The 19,907-nt window shown below is 41.8% G+C and overlaps 1 protein-coding gene across 1 annotated transcript in view; it reads right to left on the minus strand.

Moving 5' to 3' along the window:
- Positions 1-6,062: 6,062 nt before the first annotated feature.
- Positions 6,063-19,907, minus strand: part of SNX10 (sorting nexin 10) — a 36,066-nt gene continuing 22,221 nt past the window's right edge. The window contains exons 4-7 of the mRNA XM_050891306.1: positions 17,804-17,904; positions 17,118-17,216; positions 8,699-8,914; positions 6,063-8,252 (exon numbers count right to left, since the gene is read on the minus strand). Of these exons, the coding sequence (XP_050747263.1) occupies positions 8,174-8,252; positions 8,699-8,914; positions 17,118-17,216; positions 17,804-17,904 (495 nt within the window). The 3' untranslated portion in view covers positions 6,063-8,173. The remainder of the gene's footprint in view (positions 8,253-8,698; positions 8,915-17,117; positions 17,217-17,803; positions 17,905-19,907) is intronic.

A 19,907-nucleotide genomic window follows, 5' to 3' on the forward strand; every position in this document is an offset into this window, starting at 1 on the left:
ATAGGAAATAAAATGGAATCAAGATTCCTGACGCTCGGCTCAGAGGTGTGACTTCTGAAAAATCACAAGTGCTCCTTTTCTGAAGCACAAGGAGATACTGTTCTTTTAAAACTGTTTTAATTACCTGTGTAAATAACAGGAAATAAGGACCTATGAGAGGTCTTAGAAACTGGAAATATATGGCATTTTGAGAACATGAACATACAAAAAAAGAAAGGATAGACTTTGTAGTCCATTTTATCATCACTATTATTTATCATTATCATGTATTGAAGACTCAGGACTTAACGTAAACATAAGTACACCAAAAACTTCTAGAATACTAGGAAATAAATCCAGAACTTAATTTACTATCTATTGTCTTTCAGAAACAAAAATACATTTTCACTGTGTTTGAAAATTACTGTTTGAAAATGTTCTTTACTTCCAAGCAGACATTCTTCTGTTTTCAGGAAAAAATTAACTATAGCACATTCAAAAAGGCCACCTATTGGCTCAAACAAGAATGTCATTTTTAATCTGAGTGCCATTCGGAAGACAGAATTTTTTCACCTTCAGCATAAGCAGCACAAAGTTTTTTCCATTGACTTCAACTGAACCAGCGCTTGATATTTCTTAACCACTTCTACTGTGAAATTTGCATTTAGTATTTGCACATAAACTAAAACAGACTTTTGGTATTGGTGTAAGTTACAAAATACCTGAAGCAAATATATTTCTGTTCAGAAGGTTTAACTGTGTTTTTTTCTGTATTCAGTTTTCTATATCATGTTTTTGCTTTGCTTTCTGATTAACCGTCAAAGAACAAAAATAGTGTAAGAATCTGACAAAATACCCATCTCAGCTGATGACTGTTTTCTTACCTACAAGCAAAAAAAAAAGGAGGGGAAGACACTACTAGTAATAAGTACTAGCTTTAATTTTGCAAGCACCCAAAATCATGGGTGTCACAGGAAAGTTCTACCACTCAGGCACATTTTAAATATACCCATGGGAAGGAATCAGAGAAAGCGCTAATACTTCTAATTACAATATCCATTTAAACTTTAAAATGCTTTGTTTCATTGTTTGAAATAATTCTATGCTCAGGCATCTGCTGGCACATTTAGCACGGAAATTAGCTGTGCCTGATCAACATTTTAACAAGAGGAACATTTGAGCAAAACCTATCACTGCAGTAGTACCTGAGTGGTTTGCCACTCCTGATCGTTAAAAAAAGCAAAGACAGACTCGGTGAGACAGTGGTTGAGTTGGGTCTGTGTACCACCATAAAAGATAAATTATTCCCTACCTTTGGGGGAAATCTGAGCTGGCTGACAGGTGTGAAGATTTTTTAATTTATCAGGAGACAATAAGACAAAAGATATTCTTTGAAGGAGCACAATCAAATTGTAATCTGTTGGTCTGGGTTGGTTTTTTTTTTTGTTTTAAATCAAGGAGATTAAAGCTATGATCCGGATTATTAGCTGACAACTACGAGAGCAATGTAAAGGCTACCACGGAGCTAGATCTAGCCCCCTCCAAAAGACATGGTAGCCCTTCTCCAAAGAGTTTGTAATTTGGTAAGGGCAGGTCTCCAGCACCAAGTGCTCAACCCCATGGAGGTTCCCAAACGTAGGACTGAATGCTCGAGTTTTGGTACCAGGATTCATGTAATCATCCCAGCACAATGATGGGAGACAAGGCCAATACGCGCGTGGACAAAGTTGTCCAGAGGATTCCAGCCACGTAGGCCTTATTCGCTGCATTTTATTTTTAATCTGCATTTGCCGTTACAGCCTTTGCAAACAATTGTGATTTTACTGTCAATTCCCCCCGTTTTTCATCTTTTCCCTTCTCCAGGTTATTATGCAGAAATGACTCACAGGAACAAACAGTGGATCTAAGCGATCATGGAGGGGAAATGTTCAACTACCGGAAAGTATAAAGCAAAGAAATGATGAGAAAAGGAAAAATACCCCTCCATCTTTGCATGGCGTTTGTCGCAAGAGGAGGTAAACACTTTGCAGGGACAAATATGATGATGCCTCATGGAAACCTTTTAAAGTCATTTCTAACAACTGTATTCACTACCAGGGCAGTCATTAACATGTTGTCAGGAGAGAAAATAAAAGCTCCTAGACTGTTTCCATACAGTCTGCACTCGATGTTATTACTATGACATCAATGCCTAGAAATGATAATGGGATGAGGGCCCTCCCCAGCCAGGCACTGTGAAAAACCGTACTGAGAGGTTGTCGCGAACCAGCAGACAAAGGGAGTTTTCTTACTCTCATCTTTGTACGTGGCAAGTTGAGGCATACCATGCGTGGAGTCACCCTTGCCGTGGCTGCATGGAGGCCTGTCCTCGTCCCCGCACCTGGTCCTTACCCACCCTGAGCATCCTTTTCCCTGCTGGGGAGGGCATCACGGTCCAGGTTGGAAGACAGGTGCCTCCTGGTCCCCACCTCCCCAGGATCACGACCCAAACCCCTCTATCCCTAAATCCTTCCAGGCCTTGGCAGCCCAGAGCCCGCTCCCAGAACTTCTGATGCCGCGGCCCCAAGTGCTCGGTGGCTCCCGGGAGGCTCCATCTGAAGGTCTGGCCGAGAGGCAGCAAGCCCCACGCTGACGCTGCAGACCTGTCATTCGGGTACCTTCCCTTTCCACCACGCCAGGGCTGCCTTCGCGGCGTTTTTGTTGCCACGGGGCCGGGAAAGCCCCACTCTGGTGCCTCTGCTCTCCAGGATACGTCCCTCCTCTCCCTCCCCTGCTCTGCTCCGTACGTGAACACATTTCTCTTTTTTTCTCCTTTTGGTATTTATTTTTTTTTCTCTTTCCCATTACCCCTTTAATGCAGAGCAGGGCTGCTGATTACAAAAGAGGCAGTTTGACTCGAGCAATAGGTCTTCTTCACTAATCCTCACTGTCATGGAAATTCCAGCTGCTACAAGAATAAGAGGCTCAATCCATATTTGCCAGCTCTAATATGAAATCTGTCAGGGCCCAAATTAATGAGTTCCAAATTCCTTACATCACGATAACAGGTTAAGACTGGTCAATTAATTACATAAATCCTTCCCGATTCATTGTGCATTTTCAGGCGAGATTGTGTCTTACATAACTGGGTGACACAAGGCCTTTTGGCTCTTGCTGTTCCGCAGAAAGGCCTCCATTTAAGTGCAGCCTGCCTGCCACGGAGGCTGGTAAATGTCACGCCTTGGCTTTGCACTGGCCCCTAATTGCTTTTGTATAAAAAACATTAAAAATTTAAAAAAAAAAAATTAAAATTAAAAATTGCGGAGCCCGGCGCTGCCGTGCCGTGGGGGCCGGTGCGTGGGGGGCGGCGGGGGCTTTCCCGTGGGGAGGCAGGTGCCGCCTCCCCCCCCCGCCCCGGCTGAGTCCCATCAGGGCTCAGCGCTGCGCGGTGGGCGCCTCCCTGTCTTGCCCGTTTGCGGAGCTGTGCGCGGCTACGGGAGGGGCGCTCGGCGGTGGGGGGTGGGGAACAGTAAAAACCGAGAAATAAACGAAAAATATTTTACAACCCCCGCGCCCCCGCGGAAAGCCGCGCACACGAAGCGCGCGCTCGGCGCGGGGGTCGCCGCCCCGCCCGGCTGCGCGCTTCTCGCTGACCCACAGCGCCCCCTGGCGGCGCGGCGGGCGCGGCCGGCGGGAGTGGCGCGGGGCGGCGGCGGCGCCGCCTGCGCGGGAGGAGGGGGTAGGAGGGAGCCCGGGGCGGCGGGGGGCGCAACAACGGGCTGCCCGGGGAGGGCGGGGGGGGCGCGGAGCCGGTCTCCGCGCTGCCCCCGCGGGGAGAGCCGGGCCGGCGCCTTCCGCGGCCGCGCGTGGGCGCGGGGATGGGGAGGGGGCGCTGCGGGAGCGCGGGCGGCCGTGCCCCCCCCCCCCCCCCGCCCCGGCCCGCTCCCTCCCGCTCCCCCCGCCGTTGCCATGGGCTGCGGTTGCCACGAGTTACCGGATCAAGGCCGGGCGGCTTCGCTCCCTGACAGCCGCCCCCCCGGCGAGCGCGGGCACGCGCGGGCACACGCGTGCGCGCACGCAGCCGCCGGCCGGCGCGCGCACCGCCGCCGCGATCCCAGCCGTGCGCCGGGGCGGGGGGGGGGGCAGCTCCGGCCGGGCGGGGCGGAGCGGAGCGGAGCGGAGCGGGGCGGAGAGGACGGCGGCCCCAGGTAAGGCTCTCGCCCCGCTCCGCTCCGCGGCCGGCGGCCCCGGGGCAGGGCCGGGAGGGGACGGGGCGCGGGGAAGAGCCGGGCCGGCGGGACGCAGCGGCGGCGGGGAGCGGCGCTCCTGCCTCCCGGCGCCCCGGGCAGCGCGACCTGGGATGCTGCCTGCCTTTCCCGTTGGTTTTTTTTTTTTTTTCTCCCCCCCCTTCCCCTTTTTTTAAGTCCTCCTCCGCGCTCGCCGCTTGCACCGGCGGCAAAGCGCGGTACCCGGCGGGAGCAGCCGCTGTCGGGCAGCGCGGTGGCAGAGCCCCGCGGGGAACCGAGGGGAAGCGCTCGCCGGCCCCTGCGTGACAGCTTCAGCAGCCACACACGCGTGGGCTAGGGGTGTCTCGCAAATTAAAAACTCGGGGGATTAAGCCCCAAGGAGAAAGTTTGATTTCTGTTTTAAAAGGTCACTTGAATTATTTTCTGAGGAGGTTTTATTCCGGAAGGCAAAGAAGCGATTTAAACACGCTACAGAGTATTTTTAACACCGAAGAAGAGAATAATTGTGTCTTCCCTAAGCATTTAGGCCTCTCATGAAAAGAATCAACCTGATTCTGGAAATAATGATTTACATTTTTGCAACATTGTAGAAGCTAGTGGAGAAATGTAAACGCCCTGGTCATTAGCACTGCTCCTACTCCTGCAATTACAGAGAGACTACACAAACACACACGTTTTATTCTTCTCGCCGCAGAACACGCTGACTTTATCTGCACCTTGTATTTTACAACAGAACAAGTCACAAACACTGCGTACCTATATAATTTAAATATTGCTCTGGAAAAAATTTCAATCTATCACATGTGAAAAAAAGCCATGAACAGGGAATGGTGCAGTGTTATACAGTGAGGCGTTTAAGAGCATAAATTTTCTCAATGCTTACAAAACTACGTTGCTATTTAAATGAAAATTTTCATTCCCAAGGACAATCTTTCTCGTCCCTCTTGAAAGTATATTTCAATGACACTGTAAGTAACAGGTTGCTTAACACTAGTTTACAATATTCTGAAGTTACATGTTACAGAATTTGATAGCACATATGCCTGGAGATTTTCACTTCTTTACATTCTCTACAAAAACAGTAACAACAAACCCAAACACAACAGTGTGTATATATATACACACACACACACACACACACACACACTACAAAAATAGTTGAAGAGTAATTACACATGGTAAGTCAAAGTGATTAGGATATTGATGTTGAAATAAAGGAAGCCTTACTGGCAGGTTTAAACACAAGATAGAAAGTAGTAACTTGTTTTATTTAATTACTTAAAAGCTTTTAAGAAATCATCATAAAAATGAGAATATAAAGTTCTAAGCAAAAGCTAAAGTGAAGCTTTTGAGTGCAGAATTATTGCAATTAGATATAAATTAGCAACAGTAATTAGATGATATTATAAACTAGATATTAGCCTGTTTAAAAAACTAGCAGGAAATATCAGCATTATTCAAAACTAAAGAATTAGAATCAAAATACCAGTGATCAACTGCTCAAAATATATGACAGTGTTGAAAAATCACCAAATCATTGAAGTCACAAAAGACATTAAAAATAATTTTTTTTACATTTAAATTTGTAAGTTACATTTAAATATTCCAAATTAAACAAAATGTCTTAAAGCATTTATATGCAGTTACATACAGCTGATACAAAAAGACGACATACTATAGCATAGAATACTTTTCCTTCCCCTTTAATAAGAAAAATTCCAGTAATACTAGCTACACAAACGACACTCAAAAGATAAATATTTAAACAAATTTCTGTCAAAGCTGGGAAGAAAGTTCTGTTATAATAGTCTTAGAATTTTTGAACAGGGTGACGAAGAAGTTAACAGAACAACAATAGAATGATTAGAAAACAAATATTTATTTCAGAAACATCTTCATTTGGAAAACACTCACTGGCATACAGATAAGCTCCTAGAATTAAAAAATAGCCACAAAGGCTCTCCAAACCTTGAATTTCTGTAATTTTTGTCAGATATTGAGGATGTGTTAGTTGGCGAGAATTGTAAAGTGCTTCAACAGTTTAGCTCAATCTTTTAAAACAAAAGCCCACTACCCTGACATTGCGTTAAATAAAACCATTAATACCTTTCTCAGACATTATTCCAGTTTTTGTTTTTATATTTTCCCCATCTTTTAAATAAATGTGCTAAACAATTTTTCTTGTAATGTGCTATCTTAAAAAAAAAAAAAAAGTCAAGTAATGAAAATCTCTGCCTGGCAATAAAACAGCTATTTTTTAAGCTACTTTTAGGGATAACTTGTTGCTTTAATTAAATGTTATCACTTTTACATTAAAATAGCGTTGCTGCTAACTCACACACAAGCTGAGAAGGTGAATAGATACATTTGTGCAATTCAATAAGACCAAGCAAAAAGAAACACAGATATTTATCATATAAGAGTGCTACCATCAACAAAATACAGTGGCTTAAAGTAGTTACCTAAGAGATGTTATCCTCGGGCTATTAAAACATGTTTCTAAAATTACACAGATTCCCAGCTGGATGCTTTAAAAAAGCATGCCCACACATGCCTATGCTACCCTTTATTAGCTGGCCATTTAATAATCTATTGTTTCTGTAATTCACAGGTTTAAAATGCTCCTTCTTTGAAAGTATCCACAGAATTCTTAAAAAAAAAAAAACCAACTCTCTCTCTCCCTTCATTTCTAGGCCAGTAAGTACAGCACTGAAGTTAATGGGAGCTTTGCTAGGGTGATCAGACCCCCTAGCTCTTTTTAATAGCAGTTAAATGTCAAATATAAATACAACACCACAGTGAAACATACTCCTTTGACAGAATCTGGGACAAGACACTACGCAGCTGCTGTTAACAATAAAGAGCAAAACTGACGTTTAATCAAAATAAGTGTTGGTGGTCACAAAGTTGTGTTCAAGCCTGCCTTTTGTTTGTGAAAAAGTCAATATTCCAACGCGTTAACTACAGCCACAATGAAATCAGCAGCTCCTGTTACTCCCAAAGAGTGGAGAGGTCCACATCCGTACAGCATGTTATAGCTATGTGATTATCATCATCTTGGAGAGAGAGATACTGAACTAAAACCGAGCTGCTAAACTAAAACGTCTCTCCCAGCTCGTTCAAATATAGGTGCCTAAAGTTAAACACGCTGGGCGAAATCCTGGCCCTAGCAAGGTCGATGCAAAATTCAGCCATTGGTTTCAATGGACCTCATCCAGGATTTTCACTAGGAACGAGTATCCGTAATTCCCTGGGAAGTGAGAATCTCCAGCAAGCCTAGAAATGATGTCATTTTTATTAATATTTCTAACTTCTAAGCAACCATGTTCAAGAATTTTGGCCTTCAGTTCTTATGCATGACAAAACCAAGCTTTCCATAAACATTACAGAAAGACTAGAGGAAGATATAAATATATCTCAAATTGTCAGCAGCATATAGTTTGTACAAATGTTGTTTTGCTGATGTTGCTGAGCTACTTTAAAAAGTTAATACCTTGCGGGGTATGTAATTTCATCACCAATGTCAAATGACTTCTAAAGATGAAACTTCTCCGATGCAAATTACAAAAAGATGCTTTGAATATATTTAATATGATATACCAACTTTTAAGCTGAGGAATTAAGTTATCTTTATTTTCCAGATCCGAGACACGTACTCACTAAGGGAAATATTTTAACTGCCACGTATGTCAGCAGAGCATGACTTACCCAATACTGAGTTTTTAATAGTCACAAAAACCTAAATGTAATAGGTAGCGTGTAGACGTGAATCAACGTACATAATAAATCAACAAAGAAATAGTATCAAGGTCTGTTTTGAAAATTTTGTAAGGACATATGGTTGTATTGACGACGTGTCTTTTAGATACACGTTACCAGCCAGCCGTGTTTACGTGGTACACATAACCAGTAAACAGAGCAGAAACTGCTTTGTACTGTCCTTAAGATAGCAATACAGGAATGATTTTTCATGATTCTTCAGAAGCTGGGCTTGCTTTACATCCACATGAAATGCTGTCATCACTAGGTCTGAGCCCGGAGGATGAACTGCAGAAAAGGGGAGAGGGGAAAGAAAAAAAAAAAAAAAAAATAAAAGGAGGAAATTGGTTTTCACAACACACTCAAAGCCTGAGTAACAGAGGAGAACTTTAATTATCTCCAGTCACAAAGAGAGACAGGAAATTTGGACTTTTAATTAGCCATTTGGAGTGCAGTTGGATATTTTTTTAGCAAGATAATTTAAACGCGAATAATTCAAGTCTGACTAAATGAAATTCACATAATCAGAATGCAGATAATTGAATTTCTACTGCATTCATTAATTCAGTGTGGAGGTGTGTGTGAAGACTTCTATGATGAGCTGTCACAGCTCAATAAAATCTCAGTCAATTAATTTTTTCATTATCTTAGTATTACATCAACAAAAAAGTGAAGCATGCGCGTGTGTATGTATGTATATATGATCACAGAAAGTAAGGAAATACAGAAATCACCTCTCTGAATCAGAGTCCGCATCGTTTTTTCCCTTTTTTCTCTCTTCGTCTTCTATAGGAAAACGTCTGTTCAAAGAGGCGAACTTATGAATCGCATCAGCAACAGAGTATTTGGTCTGTCCGGATACACAAGCCTCCATATCTTCTGGGCTTAGCTGAGTCTGTAAGAAGAGGTGAAGCCTACTGTCTGAAAGCAATAATGCATCTTGTAGGATCCTGGAAAAAGAAAAAAGTCAAATGTTTTTATGTAGATGCACATACATGCACATATATTCTGAAGTGTTTTACCAGAACAAATTCTAAGTGATGCCTGCTTTTAAGTTTTCAGATGAATCCTAAATCAGTAACAGAAGGTAATGAACATATTCAAATGATTAGGTGTGTGTTACTTTCTTATTACGTTATTTGGAATTTTAGGTGAGTAAAAACACGAAGCTAATAGTTAGGCACATCTGCTATTAGAATAACTTCAAGGACATTTCTTCCATTTAACCATCTGTTATTACCACATGGATCAATTAATGATTTTTAGGCAGTTGGAGGCATATACACTTACGAAAATTTGGTCTCCATTTGAGAACTCTTTTTTTTTTTTTTTTTTTAATAGCTAAGCTTTTCTGAAAATTACAAGTCACCAATTTCTTCGGGGGGGGGGGGCAGGGGGACGGGAAGAAGTGTGTACAGAGTACTTCATACACATGCAGTGTCAGGACTTTGAAATACCTGTAAACAACAGAGCCAACACTAGCTAAAATCACTTACACTTTTACAAATATGCGTACATTTAAGCTAGAATGAAAATGCTAATACTGAACACTGATTTAAATTTACTTGCAAACAGTTTTCAGGGAATCTTAAATACTATTTCATTCCAGCTATTCTTTTCAAAAGTCCATTTTAATCTTTAGTTTATATGTATTTTAAATTAAGTCTTCAAATACATTTAGCACAGAGTATTTACTTACATCAAATGAGAGTAAACAAAATACAATACATTCCAGTAACACAGAAAGTTTTAGAGATACTTTTACAAGGACTAAGAATTGAGGATCATCATCACCATTTGGGGGGGAGCGGGGGGGAGGGGGGGGGGGCAAAAAAGCAACTTCGCTGCAACATTTCTCTAAAGAAGAAAATTCTTTAAAACACAAATCCTGGAATGATTAACAAGAGACTTTTTTATATGTACATGTAATTTTACTCATGTAATAAAGTCATCAGAGCCTATGACCATGCCAAACAGTGCACCACTGAAAATTATTAATCTGTAAACAAATCAAAACTATTAAGAGTCAATATTTACCTATTTCTACCCATTTAGGTTACAGTCGTTACCAAAAAAAATAATTGCTATGCAATAGGAAACAACAGATGACATTAATGTAAGAACTAGTAAGAGCAGAAAGAAATATTGCATTCTATAGGTACTCTGATTAAAATGAAAAGTATAACTGATTAGTTCTTTCTCTCAAATAAGATTAATGGTGTTTGGACTCTAATGTTTTAAAACACAAATACGTTCTGAAAACTGTTCTCTAAAGTGGCCAACATTACAATAATGTTTAATAAATACATTAAAGGATTTCTGGCTTCATCTAAGCCTATAAAAATCTGTCAAATCAAAATAAGTAATAAGAGATATCTAACTGAAAATGCGGGATATTTGTGTACATGCACATTTAATTTGCCTAGGTAAACACACAGACAGCCTCAACCAAATAACTCAAACTTCGACACATTCCAATGAGGAAATGTCTGCAATGACCCTAATGATCTACCAGGTGCATTTGAAATTCAGTCTCAGAAGGACCACATTTCGCTGAAGTTCAAAATAAGCACACTTTCATACCTAGAGAAAGCCTTTTTAATCCGATCTAAGTTCTCACAATTTTACTTAAAAATAAGCATAGCAAATAGACATCTGTAAAAATCAATGCACACAGTGTATTAATACACAGAAAAACTTCTTCGTAGTCTAAAAGAAGCCAGCAAATGCTGTGCAAAAATAATTCAAAACACAGAATTTACAGGTCTACACACCTTGACAGCAACAGCTTCATGAATACAGTTTGAAAAGCCATCATTCAGCGGCCACTAAAAGAGGATTTCAGCCTTGACTCTTGATAAACATACATTCCAAACAAAGACAAACATTGCAACAAAAAGTAAAAGAAAAAGTATCATTCCACACAATAAATCCACGTTTATAGTTTATGCAATTGGGGGAGTAAATCCACGTTTATAGTTTATGCAATTGGGGGAGTAAATATTCTCCTTCCTCTTTTCTTCCTCTTAAAAAAAAAAACAAAACCAAACATGCTGGAGTTTACTGTAGAGTAACTAGAGTAACTGTTTTTCCCAGGCTTATGAGCACAATGAGGGGATGCACATTTCTGCAACTCTAACATTTGCGTGTCTAATACCAAGTAACCCAGCAAAAAGCCAAGACGTTAAATTCAGTGGATGGCATTTAGTTTCACAGATTTTCCTCTTGCCGTACCTTCAAAAGTTTCCTGCCAACCAGCAGAAACACAAGTAACTAACTGTTCATGAGATTACACTACACTTACAGCTCTGTTGCTGTTTGAAATGTATTTTATTTTCTTTATAAAATAATGGGTAATCTTTAAAATTGATTTTAGATGGTTTGAGGCATTACACCAGAGAAGTAATGAGCACTAATGTCAATGATATTGGACACAAATTCATTTTAGCTTTATTTCATGTCCAGTACAATTCTGCTAAGCCTTGAACTGCTAAAGCACTGTTATTAACTCGGCAGTAACCTAACACATGGAACAGCAAACAAAAGTGATAAGAGTACAGACTGATCAGGACCTCAAGGCTACTGTCCTTTTTCTGCAGCTATAATTCAATTTCCAATTTTACTTTACATTGGTCTCATTATTTCACAGTAATTTTCTTTTCTGCTTCATAGTGCCATCTGGAGGTGAAAGGAGTGAAGAGAAATCAAGGCAAAGAAATGGAAAGATGTTCATAAAGCTAATCAGACAGACACATATATATGTGTGTATATATATAGATATATGTACATGTGCGCACATATATAGATGTTCACAAGGGGGGAAGGGACCAAACGTTCAATGCATTTTGCAAACCATTTAAAACCAACCTGAAAGCAAATACATGAACACCTTTCACCCAGTCTTATTTTTGAAGCATTTCTTCTTTCTTTTAACTAAAAAATAACTTCCGCTTTTTTGCCCCCCATCTGAACCAACAGGTTAGATTGCTTTTTAATTGCATCCTTCAAGCAATCAAAATGAAAAATAAATTCTGTGCTATCCCTAAGTGTTATGCTTTCCTGTTCAAAATACTCCTTCTTCAATGAAATAACCATACATTTGTCACCAGATGTTCCTAGTAGTATTAAGTGCTGGTATAGCAGTTGCTCTCTGGGGCTTTTGCTGTCCTGGGGACTCACTGTATGAAGGGTTGTACATCTAAAAAACATAGATTTAGCTCCAAGGACTTTAAAAATCAAAATTACAAAACACCACCTACCAAATTGAAAAGGCAAGAGGAAAGGCGGAGTGTCATAATATTAATACTTGGATGTCTTAGCAGAGGCTGAACGCATGAGCAGTTTGAACACAACCAGTAGCACTCCCGGTGCTTCTCAAACAGTTTTATTACAGCCAGTGTCAATGCAAAGCTGCGGTTACAGCAACGTAAATCAGCTCTCGCTGCCGTTGCGCTAATGGAAGAGTCACGGCTCACGGTGATAATTCCTATAAACTGACTGAGCATATTTAAGAGAACAACAGACTTTCTATGCACGCCTGGAATAAGAACGAAAGGCTAAATCCTGCAAGTCTTGATCCCATCAGTAGTCATTACTTGTCAGAGATCTCACTCCTCTCGGCCAGATTGCTCACATGCATAATGACTACTTATGTGATTAAGGGGGCTGCAGGATAAGGCTCTACATTTGAATTAGAGGTAATAAAATCATTTTTTATTCACAGCCATGTGAATCTTTGTTTGTAAGCTTTCAGTAAATGCTCGTGATCTCCAGACCTTTAAAGAAGCAGGGCCGAAAAAGGTCACTCCACAACCAGAAGAAATAACGCCCTTTTTGAGGAAATGCTGGATACTGTACGAGGAGTATTTCTCCTTCCCCGTGTTACGGCAAGAACATTTACAAAAGACAAAACATGTGTTTTGTCTTATTTGGACAAGGTCCAAAACCTGGTTTTCTTCAACATGATTTTATTAGGTATATTATACACTGTTCTGCTGGAGGAGAACAACATATGGCTGAACAGTACAACTTAATCCTAACTAAAGATTTCCTGTATCTACTGTAACCTAATACAATGACAGATGCACACTTGCATGTGTGTGGAAGGTTAACACTCTGATTTTGTTTTCGACAAATTTATTCTGCCCATTTACATCATATCATGAGAGCAAGGGGAAGGGAAAAAAAAAAGCAAAACAAAACCAGGAGCTGAGAGGCGGGGGATGACAGCCTGTGCTGTGGTGCCCTCTATTGAGCATCCAGCCCCTCAGCCTCTCGCCCCAGCCCACAGCAAACAAAGCCCCAGTTTCCTCTTAAAAAATAGCCGACTGCGTTTCCTCCTTCATTTTTTATAAGGGAGGAAATGTTACTGATAGCGAGCAACTGTGAAGCAACTCATGGGCATCTGATAATGCACACGTTTAGGAAAGCATCAAGCGACACGCCTGCTAGGCATTATTCGCTTCACTCACCAGACAGGAAATATTAGGAAGGCTCCACTGGAAAGAGGCCGCCACTACTCGCCCGAGGAGATCCCACCTGCCCCATGGCCACCGATGCTCCTGCCTGAGCCCCGGCAAGCTGACATCCATCCCTTTTGGAGCCAGTCTCCCGCTTTCCACATCCCTGAGAGAGCACCTGGTGGAGACACCTCTGGGAGAGTCCTCCGGCCCTGCACCAGCTCATGCTTGTGGGACTGCAGTGGGGAGGGTAAGGAGGTGTGAGGAGGAGGGCAAAACCCCAGCCACCTCCAGAGGACGGCTCTGCCTTAGGCAGGCAAGTTTTGGGTGGCTTGCTCGCTCCAGCACTAAGCGAGCCCGATGGACAGCCATCCAGAGCAGCGACACTGTGGATGCCCTTCGTCTCCTGTGGACCCGAGCGCTGCGTTTCTCAAAACTCCTAGTATGTCTTACACCCCATCATAAACTGTATGTTTGAAAACTAATTGAAGACTAATTCTTTTTCCTAAACCACATAATTTTTTGGGATCCAACTGTATTCAATAATAAAAAAAAAGTCAGTGATTGAACCCCAATTCATTTAAAACTGCTTTGTTAATTAGTTTTCTAATAAGCAAACCCAAATGATCTTCTGTGAAGGTAATCTAAATTCCAAAGTTAAACCTGTGCAGCTACAAAGGGATGAAAGCAAAAGAGGATCTTACAGAACCTAATATTATAAGATAGTGTTTTAATTTTGACCTCTAATTTAAGAATAAGCTTTTCCTGTGAATTTACAGACATCCTCAAAGGATGAGGATACTTACCAGGAAAAACACATAATTTTCCTTATTCTTACGAAGTAATTCATAATTGAAAAGGGGCTAGCTGACTTCCGTTAATGCAAATGGCCTCTTGAAATATTAAATTATGCCCAGACAAGAAGTGAGCTTTACAGCTCTTCATCACTCAGAGATAATAACCTATAAGACAAGCAGGTCTTACCCTGCATTTGTGCAGTAAAGCCAAATCAAAATGGGACACCCGTTTCCAGATTCCACCAAACTCTAGTGCTTTGCTTTAGTTTCCAGCTGTTGGTCCAATTCTCACACTACTGTGCTCAGCACAGAGAGGTTTCACAAAGGCTCTAAGTACGCACCTTGCCCCATGCTAACTCATTCTGGAGTGAGACGTGAAGGAGGACAAGAGAAGTCCACAGCCATCCACATACAGGCAATATGGAGGTGCTCCCAGGGCCAGAAGCTGAATACCAGAGAGCCTCCAGCTGCTCGATCCTTACTCCTCGGGCACGTAGCTCCTGCCCAGGCAGACACTACAGCAACCTGCTCACACAGCAACAGGCACAGGGCACAAACCGAGACTGTGAAAGATCTGAACTCCATTTCGGAGATGGCTTGGATCCCGATAACCTCACAAGGCACTGAGTGCAGAGAGGAGCTCGGGTTCCTGCATCGCACGTGGGCATTTGAAAAGTGTTACCTGCGAACCTCTCCCTTGGCAGGTCCACAGAGGCTCGAATCCCATTTCTTCCCACTGTCACAAAGAAACACCAGCGGGGCTCTAAGCTTGCGCACAGTGACTGCCATCACTGCTGGGGCGAACGGAGCACTCGGCTTTGCAGTTCTGGGTTACACTGCCCCACGCAACTACTTTCTGGCTCCTTTCCCACCCCCTTTCTAATATAGCAGGGAGGTCCTGCTTCCCCTGGCATTGCCACACTACAGAACATGCAGCATCCAGACCCAGAGCTTTAGTAAAGTCAAGTGTGTGTGCATATATGTATACACACACACACACTTGTTAATGAGTCCCACAAATTCAATTTCAGAGAAAGAAATCATAACCTTTGGTTCAGACTCATCAAAAAAAGGGGGGGGGGGGAAAAAAGCATCATGGCAGCCTAGCTGAGCCAGTAAAAAGATCCCTTCTTGTAAGCAGCAGCAGCACAGAGGTGCCAGCCAGCAGAGGGCAATGGTAGAGCACATAAGGTGCCAAGCCAATTCATCACAACACAACTCTATCTCTGAAAACTCCTTCCAGCTATTCCCCAGGGCTGAGAGAAAGCTGACACCTTTCTTAACAGCATCCAAGTTCAAACCTTTAAATCATTACCTTACAACAGAGATGCCTCTTTTCCCACTCCTGGACTAACAGCAGCAAGGTAAAATGCTCCACATGCTGTCATTTTCTGCTGTCAGTACCCATTTAAGCTACAGACATCCACAAAATTGGAGAGTGAGGATGTGTTTTAAGAGAATCTACCTCTCTGTTTAGCTTTCTGAAGCACAGACAGTGGTTGTAAATATTTTTGATGCTGAAATACTGTATCTTGTTACCAGCTTGGCCTCTTTGCCATTTTAAAATGAGAGTGATTTTAGAAACGCACTACTCCATGGGGCAGCACAGCGAAGCTAGAACTGCTCAGACCCAGGGACCTGAACTACCACACCCTTCGTATGACCATTAATATTATCGCCTCCAACAGCACATTCACTCTATTTCACTGTCCTTTCCTGAGGTGCAGAAAAAAAAAAAGTCTCTGATCCTTTTCTGCTTTCCCTTCCCTGTCTCACACGCCTTCAGCCAGTATTTACGGGCTATCCTTTTGGCCACAGATCCTATATAACTGTAAACAGAATATTATTCCTGCAGCGTTTAGCTCTCCCTGCCTTCAGCTGTTAAGCCTAACAAATATACCTCAGGACCAATGATTTGTTGTCTGTTAGGGAGGCTTAATACACTGACTGGAAAAACAGTGGGTCCAATATTCCTCTACCCACTAACCACAGGGCTTAAAGCCTATTTAAATTATTTGCTTTTTCCCTTTGCTTATGCAGTTCTGATTCATGGAAACATTGATACTGAAAGAAGATGAATAGTCTCCACTTGCAGTGTTTTACCATGCCCTTACCCAGCAAGTGCATGCACAATTCCTGCCCCAGGAGCTGTGAGCAGCCTGCTCTCACACTGGCAGTGCCAGGGCACTACAAGAATGGCAGAGAAAGCAGAAACTTACACCAAGAGGGTCTCTGCCACTGCAGAAGGTGAAGCGGTTACAGCAGTGGGACTAAGGGATGCAGTACTGAAACTCATACACAGTACGCCCTTGTAATGCAGGTCAGACTCTAGTTATGTCTGATGAATGATTTTATACAGATTGCAGCTGTACTGAAAATGATCACAGCTGCTAGAGCTTGTTTATGTTAGTAGGACTGGTAAACAAAGTAACTGGCATTATAGGAAATATCTATGTTAGGAGATCTTGCTACAGAATTTTCCCAGGCTCCCAGGGGTTTAGCCCACAAAGACACTGATTTTCCACGAACATAAAGAGGGAGAGAAGTCTGTTTCTTTGCATGAGAATATGTAGCTTATTCTTGAAAGCTAGAAATAGACATCACAGTGAATGATCTCCCAACCTTAGTACACAATGGCAAAGTGACATAAATTCAAAACTATTATTTATAACCAATACAATGAAACACAATGGAAAAGCCCCAGTTGAAGTTTCCTTATAACCAATAGAGCTGAAGTCACGTGTATGAAATATGACTGTGCAAATAAAAAATAGAACCAAATGTGTAACATGTACAGATGGCCACACGGTGGCTCTCAAGTACCAGAGATGAGCTATTTTAAATCAGAAAATTGATGACATCATAAAAATGCCATCTCTAGGATAGGCTGTACTTACTTTTCCAGGAATTCTTGCAGACCCTGCCTGCGATGGTCCACGTGATGAGGATTGTTCATATTGAAAAAGGGCGTTTTAGATGGCAGTTCAGGTAGCTGTCTTTATAAAGAAGCAGCAAACACACAGTTAAAAATCAAATCCGAAACAGCGGAGAAAAAGGCAATAAGCAAATGCCAACCCCGAGCATGTGAAAATCACGGGTCACGTTCCAGAAGCTCATGAAATCGAATTTGGGAACACAAGGTTGAGAAACTGTAGGGCTTCTCACACACCTCAAAGGGAAAAATAAATTAATCTGATTTTTTTGGTCCAGTTGTTAAGCCTGCATGCATGTCTGGCTGGGTCTCATGGTCCTTGCAGAACCTAAGCACATCCTAAAAGCGCAGAGAAGAGGTATGTACACCTACACTAGACTGCTATTTCTGCTACCTGTGCATAGCAAAAGGAAACGCAGATCAAATCTGTTACAAACTAGAGGGGGGCTCACCAAACAAAGGCTATCAGTAAACACCACATTCTTCTGGGTCTAAAGCAGAGAAAATGCCTTGTACAGAATAAACTTGTGCTAGTAAGAAACACAGGACACTTTCCAGCTCTGATTTCTGCAATTCTCAGAATTAAGGTGAAACAATCCTCCCCTTCCATGACTGACAGATTATTAAAGAGCCATATATAAAGTTGCTCACATAAGCACTGCATTGCTCTGAAGCCTCTGTCGAAGCCAAACAAATTCTCGAAAGCGTCTTCTAACACAGGATGTTTTCCTTGTAAAGCACATACTGTTTGTCTGTTGGGAAATAAAAAACATTTTACTTTGTAAATCAGCTTAAGCTAAAGTGCAGGCATGGTATTAAAAACACATCCGAGATGCTAATCCCTGAGACACCAATGGAAAGCTTGACATTAATTCACTTTAGGTTAAGGACTGTGCTTTATCTCAGACAGGACTGGTGACAGTTTCTACTGCTTCTCAGGGAAATATTTTTCATCGCTTTTTTTCTTTTTAAAAGCAAACGATCTGGATTACTGTACAACTTGCAGTAACAGGAAAAAAGATCTCAGAAAAAAGTTTCAGCAGATAATGCCAATCTTTGCAGGGAAAAAAAAACATGTTTAGCTATTCTAGTTATAATCCTGCAAACAGTTAGCTGCATGGAGTTCTTCCAGTGTGCAATCCTACTTAAATCAAATCAAAGAAACCAACGTGACTGCTCTCTGTAAGTATCAGCATTTGGAAATTTTCCAACAGAACACTATTAATGCACTAGAAAAATGCCAATTCATCAAAAGAGAAGCAATTCACAGAAATTAAATGCTTTTGCCAAATTTTCCTGTGGAACATACGTTTAGATGAAACCCCACCTACCAGACAGGACTCCATTATAAATCTGCCTGCAGTCCAACCCACCCTCAATCACCTGCCAGGAGCCACAACTCCTAGACAGCCACATGATGCAGACTGTAGAGGGCCCAAAGATGCTAGCTTTCTGGAATAGATGAGTATCTGGGATACCTCACAGTTTAAGAAGCCAAATGCTCTAGGAGCTGGGCAGAAGGAGGATCCTGCTAAGAGCCTAGCAGACCCAAGATTTTGAATCCATTGAGAAGCCTGGATGGTAGGACTGACCTAGAGGCTTGGTCTCTGAAAGCCCTGGCATTGTGCTGGTAGGAAGCTGAGCTGATGCTTATCAGCTTCAGAGATGCCCAGTGCTGAATCATATAACACTGGGTCTAAATGACATCACCCCAACTTAGCAGTCGCTGAGAAAGCCAGTAATATACTTCTATTCAGAAGCACCAACATCTGTGAAACAGTAATACAGCACCCACCCTGCCAAATCTACAGAATTTTTATTTACCAGAAGTCAAAAATATAATTGCTTTGGAACCAGTACTTAAACCACATTGCAAAGTGTAAATGTTTCACAGCTTTGCCACACAGGAGAGAAGTACTTGTCACGATGGACATTTAATAAGCCATCATTTGACTGCTTGCTTTCATTACGCTGAATGCTTAACTATCCCACACAGGAAGGAAATGCTTTTGGTCTTGTGCCAAGCATTTACCATGTAACTCGGTGCTCTCAAATTCTTCACCTGATACTTGATACTCTTCAGAAAATTTTTTTTTACATTGCAGTTAAAATCCCTGGATCTAGATTTGCGAAATTAGGAAAACTCCTTCCGTATGTCATCCACCAAAGAAGTATAATCAATAAAATAAGATGATGTATAGGACAGATTTAAGACACAAGAGAACCGTAATTCTAAGTGCACTCCCATTAGCATATGGTAGACTACAATCTAAAACCCAAATGTAGTTACTTGACATATCCAAGCACCACTAAACTAGCATAATATGAATATCAAGGTACACTGAAAACAACCACACTGCAGCAACCAAATAACTTGGCAAAAAGAAGAACTCAGGAGAATTTAAAGTACAAATAACCAGATAATTACTTGAAAAGAAAGTTGTTTTCCCATGAATACCTGAACACCAAACTTCTTCTATAGTGGTAAGACATCACTGACTATGATAATCTTCTAGTTGATGAGTAAATCTAAGAATAGTCTCTGTTGCAAGACATTGTGGAGTGCACACGTGAACACAATATCAGGTTCGCCTCCCACCTCTGTCACAGACCTTCTGCATGACCTTTGGCCAACCCACCTTACCTGTTCCACTGCATCTCGGTTGTTAAAAGGAGAATAATATTCTCCAGCCTTCCAGAAATGGTGTAAAGAAATTCCATTAATACCCCAAAGAGAACCCTGGTTTGGACAGAA

Source organism: Gymnogyps californianus, chromosome 2 (assembly GCF_018139145.2).
Source record: "Gymnogyps californianus isolate 813 chromosome 2, ASM1813914v2, whole genome shotgun sequence".
Taxonomy (NCBI): Eukaryota; Metazoa; Chordata; class Aves; order Accipitriformes; family Cathartidae; genus Gymnogyps; species Gymnogyps californianus.